This window comes from Ranitomeya imitator, chromosome 2 (genome assembly GCF_032444005.1).
Source record: "Ranitomeya imitator isolate aRanImi1 chromosome 2, aRanImi1.pri, whole genome shotgun sequence".
NCBI classification, from domain to species: domain Eukaryota; kingdom Metazoa; phylum Chordata; class Amphibia; order Anura; family Dendrobatidae; genus Ranitomeya; species Ranitomeya imitator.
Window position 1 is genome coordinate 694571945 of NC_091283.1, and position 16906 is coordinate 694588850.

Here is a 16906-nt window from a genome sequence, read left to right on the forward strand (position 1 = left end):
CTGTCAGTATTTCTCAGCATTGAGGATTACTATTGACCAAGTTCTGAACACTATTTGCTGAAATTCAGCCCCAAAAGTGCAAGGACCTTTTGCAATGCTTCACTGTTCGTGCGTACACTCATGATTGTACCACTTTCCAGCTTTTCCTGCTAATAAACTGCCTTCTTTTAAAGCCAAATATTTGACTCCTCAGTCTGGGGCACCTGCTGCCATTTCTCCTTCGTCTCATTAGGGGACACAGGACTGTGGTGTATGCTACTGCCGCCAGGAGGCTGACACTAAGTAAACATAAAAAAAGGTTAGCTCCTCCTCCGCCGTATACACCCTGACACTGGCCGCAGGCGAACCCAGTTCATGCTTAGTGTCCTTAGAAGGCACATCCCTGGTTTCTTCCCAGACCTTTTTTTTTTTCCATGAAGATGAGACAGGGGCGACGGACCTTTTTGAAGGGGACCGATCTCCCCAAACCTACAACGGGCAAGCACTTGTAGTGTCGCCTCCACGTATCCTCTCCCGCAATCTGGGACAAGATGCTGGACTCAGCCCTGACAACCCTATGGTATAGAAACCCTAGGCTGTACAGAGGCATACGACAGTCCGTGCGGCCCTCACTGCATCACCAATGCTAAGGACTGCAGTGATGCAAGGAGGCAGACGGTCCCTCTCCTCACCCCCTGTAGGGAAGATAGTTAGGGTGCCTGCACCGTCCTTTACGCAGCCCAACCCGCGAACCTGAAACTGGGCACAGCTGAAGCGCTCCATCTGCTGATTTTTTGCAGTAGGGGGCCTGGAGGGCTCCTGCTGCAGCGTTTCCCTGGACGATCTTTGGCCTCCCCATCCGGCGTCGAATGGCTTGGTTCCGGCCCAGGTCGGGCCTTCCGGTTGATCACGTTCCGGGTGGGAGCATTACCATGCGTGTGCCCTCCACCTGTAAGCCCTGCGGCGGGTGCCGTAAATTTAGTCCCCGGCTTCTGCCGGTGCTAGGCCGCGGGCGGAAGCCCCGCCCTTTTAACCGCGTTAGCTTCCGGCGAGCCCGCCTGCTGTATGCTCATGCGGTCACCAGAAATTTAGCTCCTGGCTTCGGCCGGCGCTAGGCCGCGGGCGTAAATCCCGCCTCCGGAAGACTTTTTTCTTCTGGTCCCGCCCCAAGCGCCCTCAGGCCAGCGCTGAGGTTTGTCTTGGTTCAAGGTTCCACCCACAGAAGCCACTATTTCCGGCAGGACCACCCACCAAGTGGGTGCGCTTTTTCTTTTCTTTTTGAAGATAGCAGACATTGCTGAAGTCTCCTGCTGCACCCTCTTACATGTTCCGCAGAACGGCCGGGGACTCAGGACTGGGGTAAGTGCTACTCCCCCCAGCCTGTCAGCTCCACTCTCTATTCCTGCACCTTATCCAAATTCTCCTGCCTCAGATCATATCGGCAGCAGGTCCAGCATCTCTAGAAGGACCAAGACTCATACGGTATTATATGCCTCATGTGTTGCCTGTCGGTCCGCTTTTCCGCATGCCCAGAGTAATCGTTTCTGTGAAGCCTGCGATTACGAACGCGCCCAGGAGCCCTCCCCTGCTACTGAGCCTTCCCCTGTGACTGAGCCCAGTGTATCAGGTCCCCCAGAATGGGCCTTTTCTCTGTCGCAGTCTATGGCGTCACGAGAGCAGTTGAGTCCCTTCAGGCCCCCGATAGGGGCAGGGGCAGTGGTTCGCCTGTATTGGAGGGGTCCTCCGTCTTACAGAAGCCTCCGGCCTGCAGGGGCCGCTCTCTCACCAGACAGACGCGGGGGAAACGAACCCACACAGCGTCGCCGAGTCCGTCCAGTGCCTCTGCATCCATGACTTCTGTCTCTCACTCTACCTCACCATCGGAGGTTAGCGAACAAGGCTCAGATTACGATTCCGAAGGACCCCTCAATTTAGAGGCGGCTAATTACCAGGGGACAGTCGACAGTCTCATCAACCAAACCCTGGGGATAGATGATGAATCCACCTTGGCCTCTGGTCATAAGGTGTCTTCTAAATGGTTCAAACCACCTCATAGAGTATTTTGCACTCACCCAGAGTTTGAGGGCTCAGTGCAGCGTCACAGGGAGAGGCTGGACAGGCGATTCTCCGGGCAAAAGGCTCTAAATGCAAGATATCCTTTTGCCCCTGAAGTCCGTAAAAAGTGGGCAGAATCCCCTTCGGTAGATCCACCCGTATCGCTTTTGGCTTCTAAAACATTGTTATCCCTTCCTAATGATTCTTCTATTAGGGATCCAACTGATCGACTCATAGAGAACCTGGCTCGCTCAGTGTTTGAGGCATTAGGCTCAGCCCTCTCGCCCTCCTTTGCGGTGACTTGGGTAGCTAAGGCCATGATATCCTGGTGAGAATCATTGAGTAGAGCTCTACAGGGTAGGAACCTGCCATCAGAGGTGGCCGAGATCTCGAAGCAGATCGCTCTAGCGGGAGACTATCTGATTAATGAATAATTGGATGCGGCGAACTGCGCGGCACTGACTGCCACAAACGCTATTTCCATTAGAAGGGCATTATGGTTGAGGACATGGCAGGCGGACTCAACCTCAAAAAAGTCCCTTACTGCTCTGCCCTATCAGAGCGGCCGATTATTTGGTGAATAATTGGATCAGCTAATTTCTGAGACCACAGGAAGGAAAAGCAACTTTCTCCCGCAGCAAAGGATTAAGCAGCCATTTTGTCGCCAGCTTCCGGCACGGTTTAAGTCTTTTTGCAACCCTGAGGGGACCGCAGCGGCAAATCCCGTCGGCTCAGGTTGGCCTCATCAGGACAGAGATCGTCAGATCTCTTACAGAGCCAACCTGTTGGGAAAAATGTGGTCCCACCAGCCAAAATCAAGGGGATCTAGGTCCCACAGATTTTCAGCCAAATGACTGGAGGCAGGCTCCGGTCGACACCAGCAAAGTAGTCGGCTGCCTACTCTGGTTTCACCAGTTCTGGCTCGCTGTCGTTCACGACAGGTGGGTAAAAGAGCTGGTGTCCTCGGGGTACAAGATAGAATTTATCAGCCGCCCCCCGAGTCGATTTTTTTTATCTCTCGTCTTCCCAGATCGGAATCCCGTGTACGGGCCTTATTCAAGGCTGTCGAGTTTCTTTGGGGCAGCGGAGTTATTATCCCCGTACCGGAGGTTCTATTCCAACCTGTTCATAGTTTCCAAAAAGGACGGAGCTGTATGGCCCATTCTGGACCTGAAATATCTGAACAGGTTTGTAAGCATTCGTCACTTCCGAATGGATTCTCTCCGCTCGGTCATTGCTGCCATGGAAAAGGGAGAATACTTAGCTTCAATAGACATTCAAGACGCCTATCTTCACATCCCCATACCGCCCTGAGGGTGTTCACAAAGGTCATGGCAGCCGTTGTATCCATCCTGCATTCCCGGGACATAGTCGTCTTGCCTTTTTTAGATGACGACCTGGTCAAGGGTCCGTCTTTTCTGGCCTGCGAGGAAAGTGTTTGTATCTCACTGGATACTCTTTTTCACCTAGTGTGACTGGTGAATCCTTTGTGCCATCTCAGAAGATCACCTTTCTGGGGATGATCTTCGACACCTCCCGAGGGTTGACAGTCCTCCCCCGGGACGAGGTCCTGGCTCTCCGGCAGGAAGTGCGGGCCCTTCACCAGCCGGTCTCTCATTCTATCTGGTTTTGCATAAGAGTCTTAGGAAGGATAAGTGGCAGCAATAGAGGCAGTTCTATTTGCGCAACTCCATCTTCGCCCCCCTCCAGCATGCCCTTTTGGCTGCTTGGGACAGGAACCCATGCTCTCTCAACCACATGTGCCGTCTGTCCACACAGGTCAGACAGGCGCTTACATGGTGGGACAATGAGTTCCTCTCTTCGACAGGGGAAGCCTTTTCCCCCAGTCTATTGGCTGGTGGTCACGACCGACGCCAGTCTTCTCGGATTGGGAGCAGGGTTTGGCTTCCACACAGCCCAGGGACGCTGGTCTTCACGGGAGTCAACTCTTCCGATCAACCTTCTGGAGATTCGGGCTGTTCGGCTGGCTCTGCAGCATTTTCTTTGTCTTCTGGCAGGCCCCAACATCCGGATTCAATCGGACAATGCCACTGCCGTGGCATACACAAATCATCAAGGGGGTACCCGCAGCAGGGCGGCCATGCACGAGGTAAAACATGTCCTCTGCTGGGCCGAGAAAAAACACTCTGTGATCTCAGCAGTCCACTTTCCGGGAGAAGAGAACTGAGCGGCGGATTTTCTCAGCCATCAGGGTCTTGCGTCCGGGGACTGGTCACTCCATCCTGACGTTTTCCGGAAGATTTGCAAACGCTGGGGAACTTTGGACGTTGACCTGACGGCCTCCGGGATAAACACCAAAGTACTCAGGTTTGTCATCCGAAATAGGGATCCACAGGCAATCGCTGTGGATGCGTTGGTCCCACCCTGGAACCAGTTTCACCTCCCATATATTTCCCCCGCTGGCACTGCTCCCGAAGGTAATCAGGAAAGTCAAGACAGAGGGGGTCCCAGCAGTTTTGGTTTCCCCAGATTGGCCTCGTCGGTCATGGTACACAGACCTAGTGCAGCTGCTCGCCGAGGCTCCCGGGGCGCCCGGACCTTCTCTCCCAGGGCCCAATCTACCACCAGAATTCAAGGGCCCTGTGTTTTTACGGCCTGGCCATTGGATTCTAACCCAGGCCGGGTTTTCCCAAAAAGTGGCCGCTACTATGATTAGCGCCTGGAAGCCCGCCTCAGCACTTATCTACCATCACACCTGGAAGGTCTTCTTCGCATGGTGCCGAGAGCGCGGTCTTTCCCCGCTTTGTTTCTCTATTCCCAACATATTCGCGTTCCTCCAAGCCGGCCTGGATTCGGGCCTAGCACCAAGTACCCTCAAAAGACAGATATCAGCCTTGTCTGTCCTTTTTCAGCGCAGGATCGCTACCAATTTACAGGTGAAGACTTTCATACAAGGCGTTGCTCACATGATACCACCTTACAAGGCCACCTTGGACGCTTGGGACCTTAACCTGGTCCTAGGGGTCCTGCAGGAATCTCATTTTGAGCCTCTTCAGGACTCTCCTTGACATACCTTTCCTGGAAGGTTGTTTTTTTGGTGGCCATAACATCCATCAGGCGGGTCTCGGAGCTGGCGACTCAATCCTTCTGAGCTCTTTTTTTTACTGTTACATCAGGATAAGGTGGTAATCAGGCCAACACCCTCTTTTTTGCCAAAGTTGGTTTCCTCGTATAGTGAGAGCGCTCAGGAGGTATTTGTCACGGACGGCATCTTTTCGGCAGACAGACACGCTGATCGTCCTCCCCGAGAGTTGCATGAAGGGACTCGCTGCCTCAAGATCGACCATAGCCAGGTGGATACGATTGACAATTCAGGGTTCCTACCACATCAAAGGCACAGTTGTTCCAGCTGGGATCAGGGCACACTCCATCCGGGTAGTGGGTGCTTCCTGGGCACTTCGGCACCAAGCATCGGCAGAATAGGTTTGCAAAGTGGCGACCTGGTCCAGTCTACACACTTTTTCCAAACACTATAGTATCCATACTCAGGCTTCGGCGGATGCAAGTCTGGTTAGAAAGATTCTTTAGGCAGCGGTAGCGCTCCTATAGGCGGTAGGTGCCTAGGGCTTATACCATTCAGTCAATTTCCCACCCAGGGACTGCTTTGGGACGTCCCACAGTCCTGTGTTCCCCAATGAGACAAAGGAGAAATATGGATTTATGTGTTACTCACCGTAAAATCATTTTCTCCGAGATGCTCATTGTGGGACACAGCTCTCACCCTGTTAGCCAGATGGCTCCTTTTTGATTTGTTTCTTGTTTTTTTTGCATTTATCAATTGGTGGGGTTGTTTTTGGACATATTGGTCCTGCGTTAAAGCTGATTTACTTTTTGTTCTCCTACTACTTTTGCACCAAACTGGGTTCTCCTGCGGCCTGTGTCGGGGTGTATACTGCAGAGGAGGAGCTAACCTTTTTTAATGTTTACTTAGTGTCAGCCTCCTGGTGGCAGTAGCATACACCACAATCCTGAGTCCCGCAATGAGCGTCTCGGAGAAAAGGATTTTACTGTGAGTAACACAAAAATCCACATTTCCAGCACCCCAATTCCTATATTTTTGTGATAGAACATATGGATTTTGGCTTTAATTATTTCATGAAGATCACTTCTAACCAGACTCTGAACAGTAGATAGGTGTGGTTGGGTCCCACTGGTTGCTGCCAGTTCAGAGGTGATGGCATTGCTAGACATCTGCTTTTTTAAAGTGAAGTAAGCATGATGTGTTTTTCATCTGCTGCACTAAGTTTCCTTGCCTGACTACTGCATCCATGGTCCTCATCTTCGCCCATTTCTTGCTGTCCACAACACTGCATCTATGGTTCTCAACTTTTCTTTCTGTTCTCAATGCTTAGAATCCACCGAAGATCTGTGGTTTGTTTTCCATTTTATTTGGAACAACCCTCCTACCGACTTCCTCCAAAAACTGTACAACTTGTGTGTAAGTGTGCCTAGAAGAATTTATTCTATGGTGCTATTTTGAAGGCAAAGAGTGGTCATAACAAATATCGATTTAGATTTCTCTGTTGTTCATCCACTTAGCATTTTGTTAATTGAACAAAATTCATTAACGCATCTATTTTTTAAAGCATGACTTTGCAGCAGTTTTTCCAGACCTGCCTAAAATGTTTGCACCATATTGTACATGTAAAAAACTTCCAAGTTGACCTTGAAGACTAATGAATTTTTGCTGTGAATATTTAAAATATTGTAGGCTCTTGTACTGGCTATATACCGTATATACTCAAGTATAAGCCAAGATTTTCAGCCCATTTTTTTGGGCTGAAAGTCCCCCTCTCGGCTTATACTCAAGTCATACCCAGGGGTCATCAGGGAAGGGGGAGCGGGGGCTGTCTAATTATACTCACCTGCTCCTGTCGCGGTCCCTGCATGTCTTTTCCCCGGCGCCCCAGCTTCTTCCTGTACTGAGCGGTCACATGGTACCGCTCATTACAGTAATGAATATGCTGCTTCACCTCCCATAGGGGTGGAGCCGCATATTCATTACTGTAATGAGCGGTAACGGTGACCACTCAGTACAGGAAGAAGCTGCGGCGCTCGGGAACCAGGGACACCGCACCAGGAGCAGGTGAGTATAACGGGGAGGGGAGCGCTGCGCGATATTCACTTGCTTTTTGTTCCGGGCGCCGCTCCGTCTTCAGCGTCTTCTGCAGTGACGCTCAGGTCAGAGACCGCGATGACCTGGTTAGTGCGCACCCTCTGCCTGAACGTCAGTGCAGAAGACGCTGAAGATGGAGCAGCGCCGGAACAAAGTCAGGTGAATATTGAAAGTGCCGGGAGCCTGAGCGACGGACAGGTGAGTATGTGATTTTTTTTTTTTTATCGCAGCAACAGCAAATGGTGCAAGTGTCTGTATGGAGCATCTTATGGGGCCATAACGTTTGTGCAACACTATATGGGGCAAGTGTCTGTATGGGGCCATAATCAACGTTTGTGCAGCACTATATGGGGCAAATGTCTGTATGGGGCCATAATCAACGTTTGTGCAGCACTATATGGGGCAAGTGTCTGTATGGAGCATCTTATGGGGCCATAACGTTTGTGCAGCACTATATGGGGCAAGTGTCTGTATGGGGCCATAATCAACGTTTGTGCAGCACTATATGGGGCAAGTGTCTGTATGGGGCCATAATCAACGTTTGTGCAGCACTATATGGGGCAAGTGTCTGTATGGAGCATCTTATGGGGCCATATAATGTATAATGTTCTTCTGTCAACTCCACTGTCATGTCAACTATGTAATTCTTTTATGATTTTTATGATTTAAGTTGTGCTGCTGTGATACTATAATTTCCCACGGGATCAATAAAGTGTATCGTATCATATCGTAATCAACTTTTGTGCAGTACTATATGGGGCCATAATCAACGTTTGTGCAGTAGTATATGGGGCCATAATCAACGTTTGTGCAGTACTATATGGGGCCATAATCAACGTTTCTGCAGCACTATATGGGGCAAGTGTCTGTATGGAGCATCTTATGGGGCCATAATTAACGTTTGTACAGCATTATATGGGGCAAATGTCTGTATGGAGTATCTTATGGGGCCATAACGTTTGTGTAGCACTATATGGGGCAAATATCTTTATGGAGCATCTTATGGGGCCATAATTAACGTTTGTGGAGCATTATATGGGGCAAGTGTCTGTATGGAGCATCTTATAGGGCCATAATCAAGGTTTGTGCAGCACTATATGGGGCAAATATCTTTATGGAGCATCTTATGGGGCCATAATCAACATTTGTGCAGCATTATATTGGGCAAATGTGTCTGTGGAGCATCTTATGGGGCCATTATTAACCTTTATGCAGGATTATATGGGGCATATTTTAATATGGAGCATCTTATGGGGCCATCATAAACTTTATGGAGCATTATATGGGGCTCCTGATTCAATATGGATATTCAGAAACACTTAACCTACTGATGTCTCAATTAATTTTACTTTTATTGGTATCTATTTTTACTTTTGATATTTACCGGTAGCTGCTGCATTTCCCACTCTAGGCTTATACTCGAGTCATTAAGTTTTCCCAGTTTTTTGTGGCAAAATTAGAGGGGTCGGCTTATACTCGGGTCGGCTTATACTCGAGTATATACGGTACTTGATCTTTGAGGGGGTCTAGGGTCTCTAGTACTCTATGCTTTGCTTACTAATCTTCACATTGTCGCACTGCAGATGCAAAAGGGAAAGTTCACGCTTTCTCTCCCTCTTCGATCTCAGCCAGCCACGCAGACGAGCTCCGCTTAACATTTCCTGTTCGGGATGGAGTGGTATTGGAGCCTTTCCGATTGGAGCACAACCTTGCGGTTAGCAACCACGTGTTCCACTTGCGGCCAACCGTCCATCAGACCCTCATGTGGAGGTAAACTTTGATGAATGATCACTAACGCTTCTAATTAGCATGAGGAAACCTTTTCATTCTACATTTTCTGTGTGTATTTTGTGTATGACATCCCATATTTGTTGTTAAAGGGGTTGGCTACTTTTTCTTGTTAGTGAAGCTCTCCTCACACACTCCCCAGCACTGTGAAGGAGCATGTGTGAAGACCCGCCCATCAGCCTCCTTCAATAGAAAAGCAGCTTTCCTGTGAGATGTTTGGACTAGGACAACAGACTGGTCTGGTCACAGTCTCCTCCACCAGCAGCCACTGGTGGTCACTTTTTGAGGAACACTGCAGTAACAAGGAAAAGTGGCTGATCTCCTTAATCAGAATGTCCAGTTTACTTGAAGATATATATATCTATTTGCCTTTAACAGGTCAGACTTGGAATTGCAATTTAAGTGCTATCACCATGAAGACAGACAGATGAACACTAACTGGCCTGCATCTGTACAAGTCAGCGTCAATGCTACTCCTCTTACTATTGAGCGGGGTGACAATAAGACTTCCCACAAACCTTTGCACCTCAAGCACGTTTGCCAGCCAGGCCGCAATACCATCCAAATTACCGTCACTGCCTGTTGTTGTGTAAGTGTCCGCCTTCAGACCCTTTATTTGCTATTATTTAGTATGCTGTCTATGCTGCCAAAACGATTAATTTCAACTTCAGGAACAATTTCCATCATTTGTAACCGCAACAAGCAATTTTTACTGCTTGTAGAATAAAATTCAGTACAAAAGCAGGTATGCATGTACGGTAGACTAAATTTGCAACAGGAGTACGTATATTTGCACAGGACTCCTTTGTAGCAGATCTCTTATACTGAAGCAGGCTTCTGAATCCCAGCTCCATTGCCCTGCCTGCCATGTAGCAGCCATAAAGTGTTTTAGCTGCTATTTACTGTGATGTACATATTACAGAATGCCCTTATGGAAAAGCCCTGTATTGATGAACATCATGCAACCTCTGCTCATTTGCTTGTGGAACCATGAAACAATTTTTTTTTCATACAACACTGAAATCAGGTTCAGCAAAAAGAACGTAGTGGACATGGTGAAAAAGGGGAAGATTAAAAGGGAATTGGCTTATGTAATGGAAACCTGTATGGAAAGTTTTAGGAGAAACTCAAAAGGTTTCACACGTTTGCCAGTTTGATCAAATCAGGGAGTCGATGTGAGACTAGGGCACATAAGCAGGGTCTCTTGGTGTACCGGCTTGTCTGATCGCAGCTCAGTCACAAGTCTTTATTACAAGCACAGAGATAAGAAAAGTGGGAATGGCTTTTTACATTACATTACCTAAGACAGAATTTATTTAAGTTGGGAAAAACAAAATCATAAATTATGGATTTTGTCAAAATTACTTTCTAGCCAGTTCTACCATCTTACTATACTTTAGGAGACAAAGAAATGTTTATCACAGACACCTCTATATCAGAGAGAACCCCCTGCGTTATTGCTTTTATGAATAACACTTATAAAGCTAATACTAAAATACCGAATTAGCAAAGATATATAGGTAGATTTAATTGTCCAAAACTATAATCAAAGCAAAGTATAAATACGTACCATAACACTTATGATATTACATGTATTTTAAAATTCTGTAGTAATGCTGCAGTGTTACCCCTCTTCATTGCAGCGTTACTTCTTGAGCTTGTCGCCAACCTTGTGCATACTGACTTTATTTTTCTTCATCTACAGTCCCACTTGTTTGTACTGCAGTTAGTCCATCGGCCTTCAGTGCGTTCAGTATTGCAAGGTTTGTTGAAGAAGAGGTTGCTCCCAGCTGAACACTGTATCACAAAAAGTAAGTTATTAACACCTTGTGTTACACTATATTACCAGGATGCAAATCTGTATCAAACTGGGCTTCTATGGTGGGAAGCATCGGCCTTTTATTGCACACTTTTAGTAATACATGGCTTGTGCTCACTTGTGCAGTAAAGAGAAATTTCAGCAGTGTAGCAGCGACATCTGGGAATGCATCTCTGAACGGTGAGGATGGAGTAGAACAGACCGCAATCAAAGTTTCTTTGAAATGCCCAATTACGTTTAGGCGGATCCAGCTGCCTGCCAGGGGACATGACTGCAAACATGTCCAGGTTAGTCTGTGGAGTGATCGGTTTCTACTCACATAGCCTTAAGCTTGCCCCAGATATTAACTGAGCCCTCACTCTGCTTGCAGTGCTTCGACCTTGAATCCTATCTTCAACTGAACTGCGAACGAGGGACATGGCGGTGTCCCGTATGCAAGTAAGTATGCTGATAGAAAGGATACTGGTCCATTTTGGGCACTAAGATTTAAGATAACACTGACTATTTGGATCATTTAGCTTATCCAAATGTATACAACAGGAGACTTGTTTCTCTTTCTTGGGTGCAGGCCTATCTATATATTATTGTCTAAGGTCCACTTCCGTCTGTTTGTCTGTAACAGAAATCCCACATCGCTGATTGGTCGCGCCCGGCCAGCCGTGACCAATCAGCGACATTGGGGCGGGATTTAAACATCGCTTCACTTTTTACCATTGATACTGCCTATGCAGCATCAATAGTAAAAAGATATAATGGTACAAATAATAAAAAAAAATTTGTGATATTCTCACCTTCCGGTGTCCCCGGCAGCTTTTCCCGCTCCTTGCGATTCTCCGGTCCCAGTAATGCTTTGCGGTAATGACCCTAGATGATGTAGCTGTCTCGCGAGACCGCTACATCATCACGGGTTATTGCCGCAAAGCATCACTGGGAACGGACCTGGAGGGAGCATCGCTAAAGGCCTGGGCTGGATCCGGGGCCCGCCGGAAGGTGAGTATATAACTTTTTTTATTTTAATTCTTTTTTTAACAGAGATATGGAGCCCACACTGCTATATACTACGTGGCTGTGTTATATACTACGTGGGCTGTGTTATATGCTACGTGGCTGTGCTATATACTATGTGTGCTGTTATATGCTACGTGGGCTGTGCTATATACTGCGTGGGCTGTGTTATATGCTACGTGGGCTGTGCAATATACTACGTGGCTGTGCTATATGCTACGTGGCTGTGCTATATGCTACGTGGCTGTGTTATATGCTACGTGGCTGTGCTATATGCTACGTGGGCTGTGTTATATACTACGTGGTCTGTGTTATATACTACGTGGCTGTGCTATATTTCTCTGCTATATCTGTGCATCATGAATCGTGGTATGTGTTAAGGAGGGGCGGCCACTGAGACTGTCGCCCGGGGCCCTCAAAAACCTGGAGCCGGCCCTGGCTTCACTGATTGGTCGCACCCCTGTTGTGAATTCTGTGGCTGAATTCACTTCTGTGGTCACAAGTGGTATTGCAGTCTCTGGGCTTCCTCCCTCAGGTGTTTTGGTGAGCTCGTTGGCTGCCTTGCTATTTAGCTCCACTTGAGTCTGTCTTCCTTGCTCCTTGTCAATGTTCCAGTGTTGGATCTGAGCTACTGCATCTTTCCTTGGGCCTGCTGCTCTGCTAGATAAGTGCTTCTAGTTTGTTTTCTGTTTTTTCTGTCCAGCTTGCTATTAACTTTTGCTGGAAGCTCTGAGAAGCAAAGGGGTTCACCGCCGTGCTGTTAGTTCGGCACGGTGGGTCTTTTTGCCCCTTTGCGTGGTTTTCGTTTTAGGGTTTTTTGTAGACTGCATAGTTCTCTTTGCTATCCTCGCTCTGTCTAGAATATCGGGCCTCACTTTGCTGAATCTATTTCATTCCTACGTTTGTCTTTTCATCTTGCTAACAGTCATTATATGTGGGGGGCTGCCTATTCCTTTGGGGTATTTCTCTGAGGTAAGTCAGGCTTGTATTTCTATCTTCAGGCTAGTCAGCTCCTCAGGCAGTGCCGAGTTGCATAGGTAGTGATAGGCGCAATCCACTGCTGCTTATAGTTGTGTGAGGATAGATCAGGTACTGCAGTCTACAGAGATTCCACGTCTCAGAGCTCGTCCTATTGTTTTTGGTTATTGCCAGATCTCTGTATGTGCGCTGATTATTGCACGCTGTGTTGCCTGATTGCCAGCCATAACACACCCCGCCGGGGCGACAGGCGCAGTCCGGACGCGAATTGGCGTGGGATTTGAACCACGCTTAGCTGATTGGTCGCGCCTGGACTGCCGAATCCTGTGTATTCATTGCATTATTCTTAAATCTTCATAAATAAACTACATACATATTCTAGAATACCTGATGCATTAGAATCGGGCCACCATCTAGTAAAATATAGTCATAATAGGTAAGGTAGGTCATTGGCAGCCATAGGTAGCTGGAGCTGACATACAGTTGGAGAAGTATTTTGTTTCATACAGCTAAGCTTTTTTTTTTTTTTTGGAAAGAGGAATATAAAGTATGTATCTCAACTTAGCACACCAAATGTAGGATAGGCTCTGTTCACAAAAATACTAGACAAATTAGCCGAAAAATGCTTAACACTGACAGAAATAAGAAAGATCTGGTGTCTGGCGTGTCTGAGAGCTGGCTTTTCTGTTCTCACAGAGGAGAACGGAGCCCTGATAGAGCATGACGACCGTAGAAGTGGGTTTTGTTTCATGCCCAATACAACTTTGTATCTATATTGTTGCTTAGTTGATGGAACATTTCTATTCTCTGCTCCCTAAAACCTTTCATTTCTTGTCTGTCATACAGTAAAACAGCTCTTTTAGAAGGCCTTGAAGTAGATCAGTACATGTGGGGAATCTTGAATGCAATACAGAAGTAAGTACACCATAAGCTGAATACTGTCTGGACAGTTTATAATTTGTATTGATATTGAAAAACTATACTTCTGAAATCTCTTTCCATGTTTCTTCATGTCGAAAAGCTTATCACAGGATATAGAATAAAGTGTATACTTAAATGGATGTGACAATGTGCAGACCAAGACTGTTACCTGCAGTAACATACCATTGTAACATTTTGGGCTGGGTAAGACCAAGTGTTGGAATGTTTAGGATTGCAGATAGGAAGCCTAGAAAGCCTAAGGCCATGTTCACACAGTGCGTTTTTTACTGCGGAAACGCCGCGATTTTGCCGCTGCGGCTCCGCAGCTGTTTTCCATGCAGGGTACAGTACACTGTACCCTATGGAAAACAGGAACCACTGTGCACATGATGCGGGAATCGGGAAAAAAAGCCGCGCTGAATAGCTGCGGTAAAAAAGAAGTACCATGTCACTTCTTTTTGCAAAACTGCAGCGGTTCTGCACCCATAGACCTCCATTGTGAGGTCAAACCCGCAGTAAAACCCGCAGATGAAAAATATATCTGCGGGTTTTACTGCGGTTTGTGGTGCAGAACCGCTGCAGTGTGGCTGCCCCCCGTGCCCCAATCCCACCCCCCATGCTCCGATGCCACCCCCCCCCCCCCCCGTGCTCCGACGCCCACCCCCCCCCCCCCCTCCCCCGTGCCCTCATCTCCCCCCCTTATACTTACCCGGCCTCCCGGTGTCCGTCCGTCCGTCTTCTCCCTGGGCGCCGCCATCTTCCAAAATGGCGGGCGCATGCGCAGTGCTCCCGCCGAATCTGCCGGCCGGCAGATTCGTTCCAAAGTGCATTTTGATCACTGAGATATAACCTATCTCAGTGATCAAAATAAATAGTAAATGACCCCCCCCCCCCCCTTTGTCACCCCCATAGGTAGGGACAATAAAAAAATAAAGAATTTTTTTTTTCCACTAAGGTTAGAATAAGGTTAGAATAGGGTTAGGGGTAGGGTTAGCGGTAGGGTTAGGGTTAGGGGTAGGGTTAGGGTACGCATCAAAAAACGCACCAAAAAAAGGACCTGCGTTTTCTGCCAAGAGCTGCGGTTTTTAGTGCAGAAAAATCAGGAAATCAGGAACGTGTGAACATGGCCTAAAACGGCTGCTCTCATGGTCACTACTTTAACTCCTGTAGTTCCAAATTCGGAAATTGAATTATCAGATCTGTTATTTTAAATGGGATGTGAATACAGTAATTGTCTTCAAGAAACAATTCCCAAGCCATGGTGGATGTACCTAAAATGCTTAGTTCAGGTCACTCTAACTTCCTCATTATGTTTTTCTTTAGCTCTGAATTTGAAGAAGTAACTATAGACCCTACCTGCAGCTGGAGGCCGGTACCTATTAAGTCAGAGATTCACATCAAGGATGATCCAGATGGGATGCCCTCGAAGAGGTTTAAAACTATGAGTCCCAGTCAGATGATCATGCCCAATGTAATGGAAATGATTGCTGCATTAGGGCCTGGACCTTCGCCCTATCCATCACTACCGCCTCCACCAGGTGGTGGTAACACCAGTGAATATGTTGGACAAGGTAACCTTCACTTAATTTTATACACACAAAAAGTTCTTGTTAGTAACAGGTCAGTGCAAAAACTCAAAACCTCAATAGAAAAAATAAATATGGATAAGATCAGAATGTTTTACTTATTTTATTAATGTACATTGTAGCAAAATATTAAAAACGTACGAAAAGCTAATCAAAAGACATGTGGAGTCACACAGAAAAAAGAAATATGACCTCAATGTACTATATGAATGATAAATAGATGCAAATTGTACGACAACCAATCAAATTGTAATAAGCAGAAGCAGAGACCGGCACAGGCATTATTGAAAAGAACATGCAAAGAAGTAAATGATATGTAAAATTATACATAAAAAGTAAGTGACTAGTGAATGAGAATTATACTTGAATACAAAAAAAATGCAAACTGAAATCTTAGACGGCAAATGATACTGAAGACTACCATCTAAATATAATTAGAGGACCTGTCACCAGGTAAAAAGTGGTCAGTTTTTGTTCTTATTTTATTCCTGCTGCTCCCAAGTAGTTTTTTTCTTTAATCTACCACATTTTTGTATGGTCAATATCAAGGAGACATGTGGCTCAAAGGATTCCTTGGGGCATGTCTTCAGATTGTGAGCAACGCCTCCTTGGTAAAGACCATTTAAATTAGCACAAAATAAAAAAAAAACATACCTTGTAGTGGATTTAAAAAAAAAAAAAAGAAACACAATATTCAAGGAAGCAGTATGAATAAAATAAGAGCAAAAACTGGCTACTGGTGACTGGTCCTTTGTAAAATACTTATTAAAGGAGATTTTATACACATGCTGACAAATTTTATTGATAGTTAAAATAATTCCTAAAGTTTTTTTTTCTGCTATAGCGGTCTCCCCACTTCACCCCACCCTCCGTCACGCTCTGCATTTTCCTTATATATAGTAAACTTACCTTCAAGCACTTCAGGTTTCTTAAGGTACCGTCACACTAGACGATATCGCTAGCGATCCGTGACGTTGCAGAGTCCTCACTAGCGATATCGTCCAGTGTGACAGGCAGCAGCGATCAGGCCCCTGCTGTGCTGTCGCTGGTCGGGGAAGAAAGTCCAGAACTTTATTTGGTCGCTGGACTCCCCGCAGACATCGCTGAATCGGCGTGTGTGACACCGATTCAGCGATGTCTTCACTGGTAACCAGGGTAAACATCGGGTAACTAAGCGCAGGGCCACGCTTAGTAACCCGATGTTTACCCTGGTTACCATCCTAAAAGTAAAAAAAAACAAACGCTACATACTTACCTACCGCTGTCTGTCCTCCAGCGCTGTGCTCTGCTCTCCTCCTGTACTGTCTGTGTGAGCGTCGGTCAGCCGGAAAGCAGAGCGGTGACGTCACCGCTCTGCTTTCCGGCCGCTGTGCTCACACAGACAGTACAGGAGGAGTGCAGAGCACAGCGCTGGAGGACAGACAGCGGTAGGTAAGTATGTAGCGTTTGTTTTTTTACTTTTAGGATGGTAACCAGGGTAAACATCGGGTTACTAAGCGCGGCCCTGCGCTTAGTTACCCGATGTTTACCCTGGTTACCGGCATCGTTGGTCGCTGGAGAGCTGTCTGTGTGACAGCTCTCCAGCGACCAAACAGCGACGCTGCAGCGATCCTGATCGTTGTCGGTATCGCTGCAGCG

General features: G+C 47.0%; 1 protein-coding gene across 8 annotated transcripts in view; it reads left to right on the forward strand.

The window, feature by feature from the left end:
- Positions 1-16906, forward strand: part of ZMIZ1 (zinc finger MIZ-type containing 1) — an 816521-nt gene that overhangs the window by 777558 nt on the left and 22057 nt on the right. For 6 of the 8 annotated variants that reach the window (XM_069753082.1, XM_069753085.1, XM_069753083.1 and 3 more), the window contains 7 exons: positions 8755-8941; positions 9338-9548; positions 10665-10770; positions 10905-11065; positions 11149-11216; positions 13608-13676; positions 15006-15253. In XM_069753082.1, the coding sequence (XP_069609183.1) occupies positions 8755-8941; positions 9338-9548; positions 10665-10770; positions 10905-11065; positions 11149-11216; positions 13608-13676; positions 15006-15253 (1050 nt within the window). The remainder of the gene's footprint in view (positions 1-8754; positions 8942-9337; positions 9549-10664; positions 10771-10904; positions 11066-11148; positions 11217-13607; positions 13677-15005; positions 15254-16906) is intronic. The other 2 variants (XM_069753084.1, XM_069753090.1) reach the window with 1 other exon arrangement.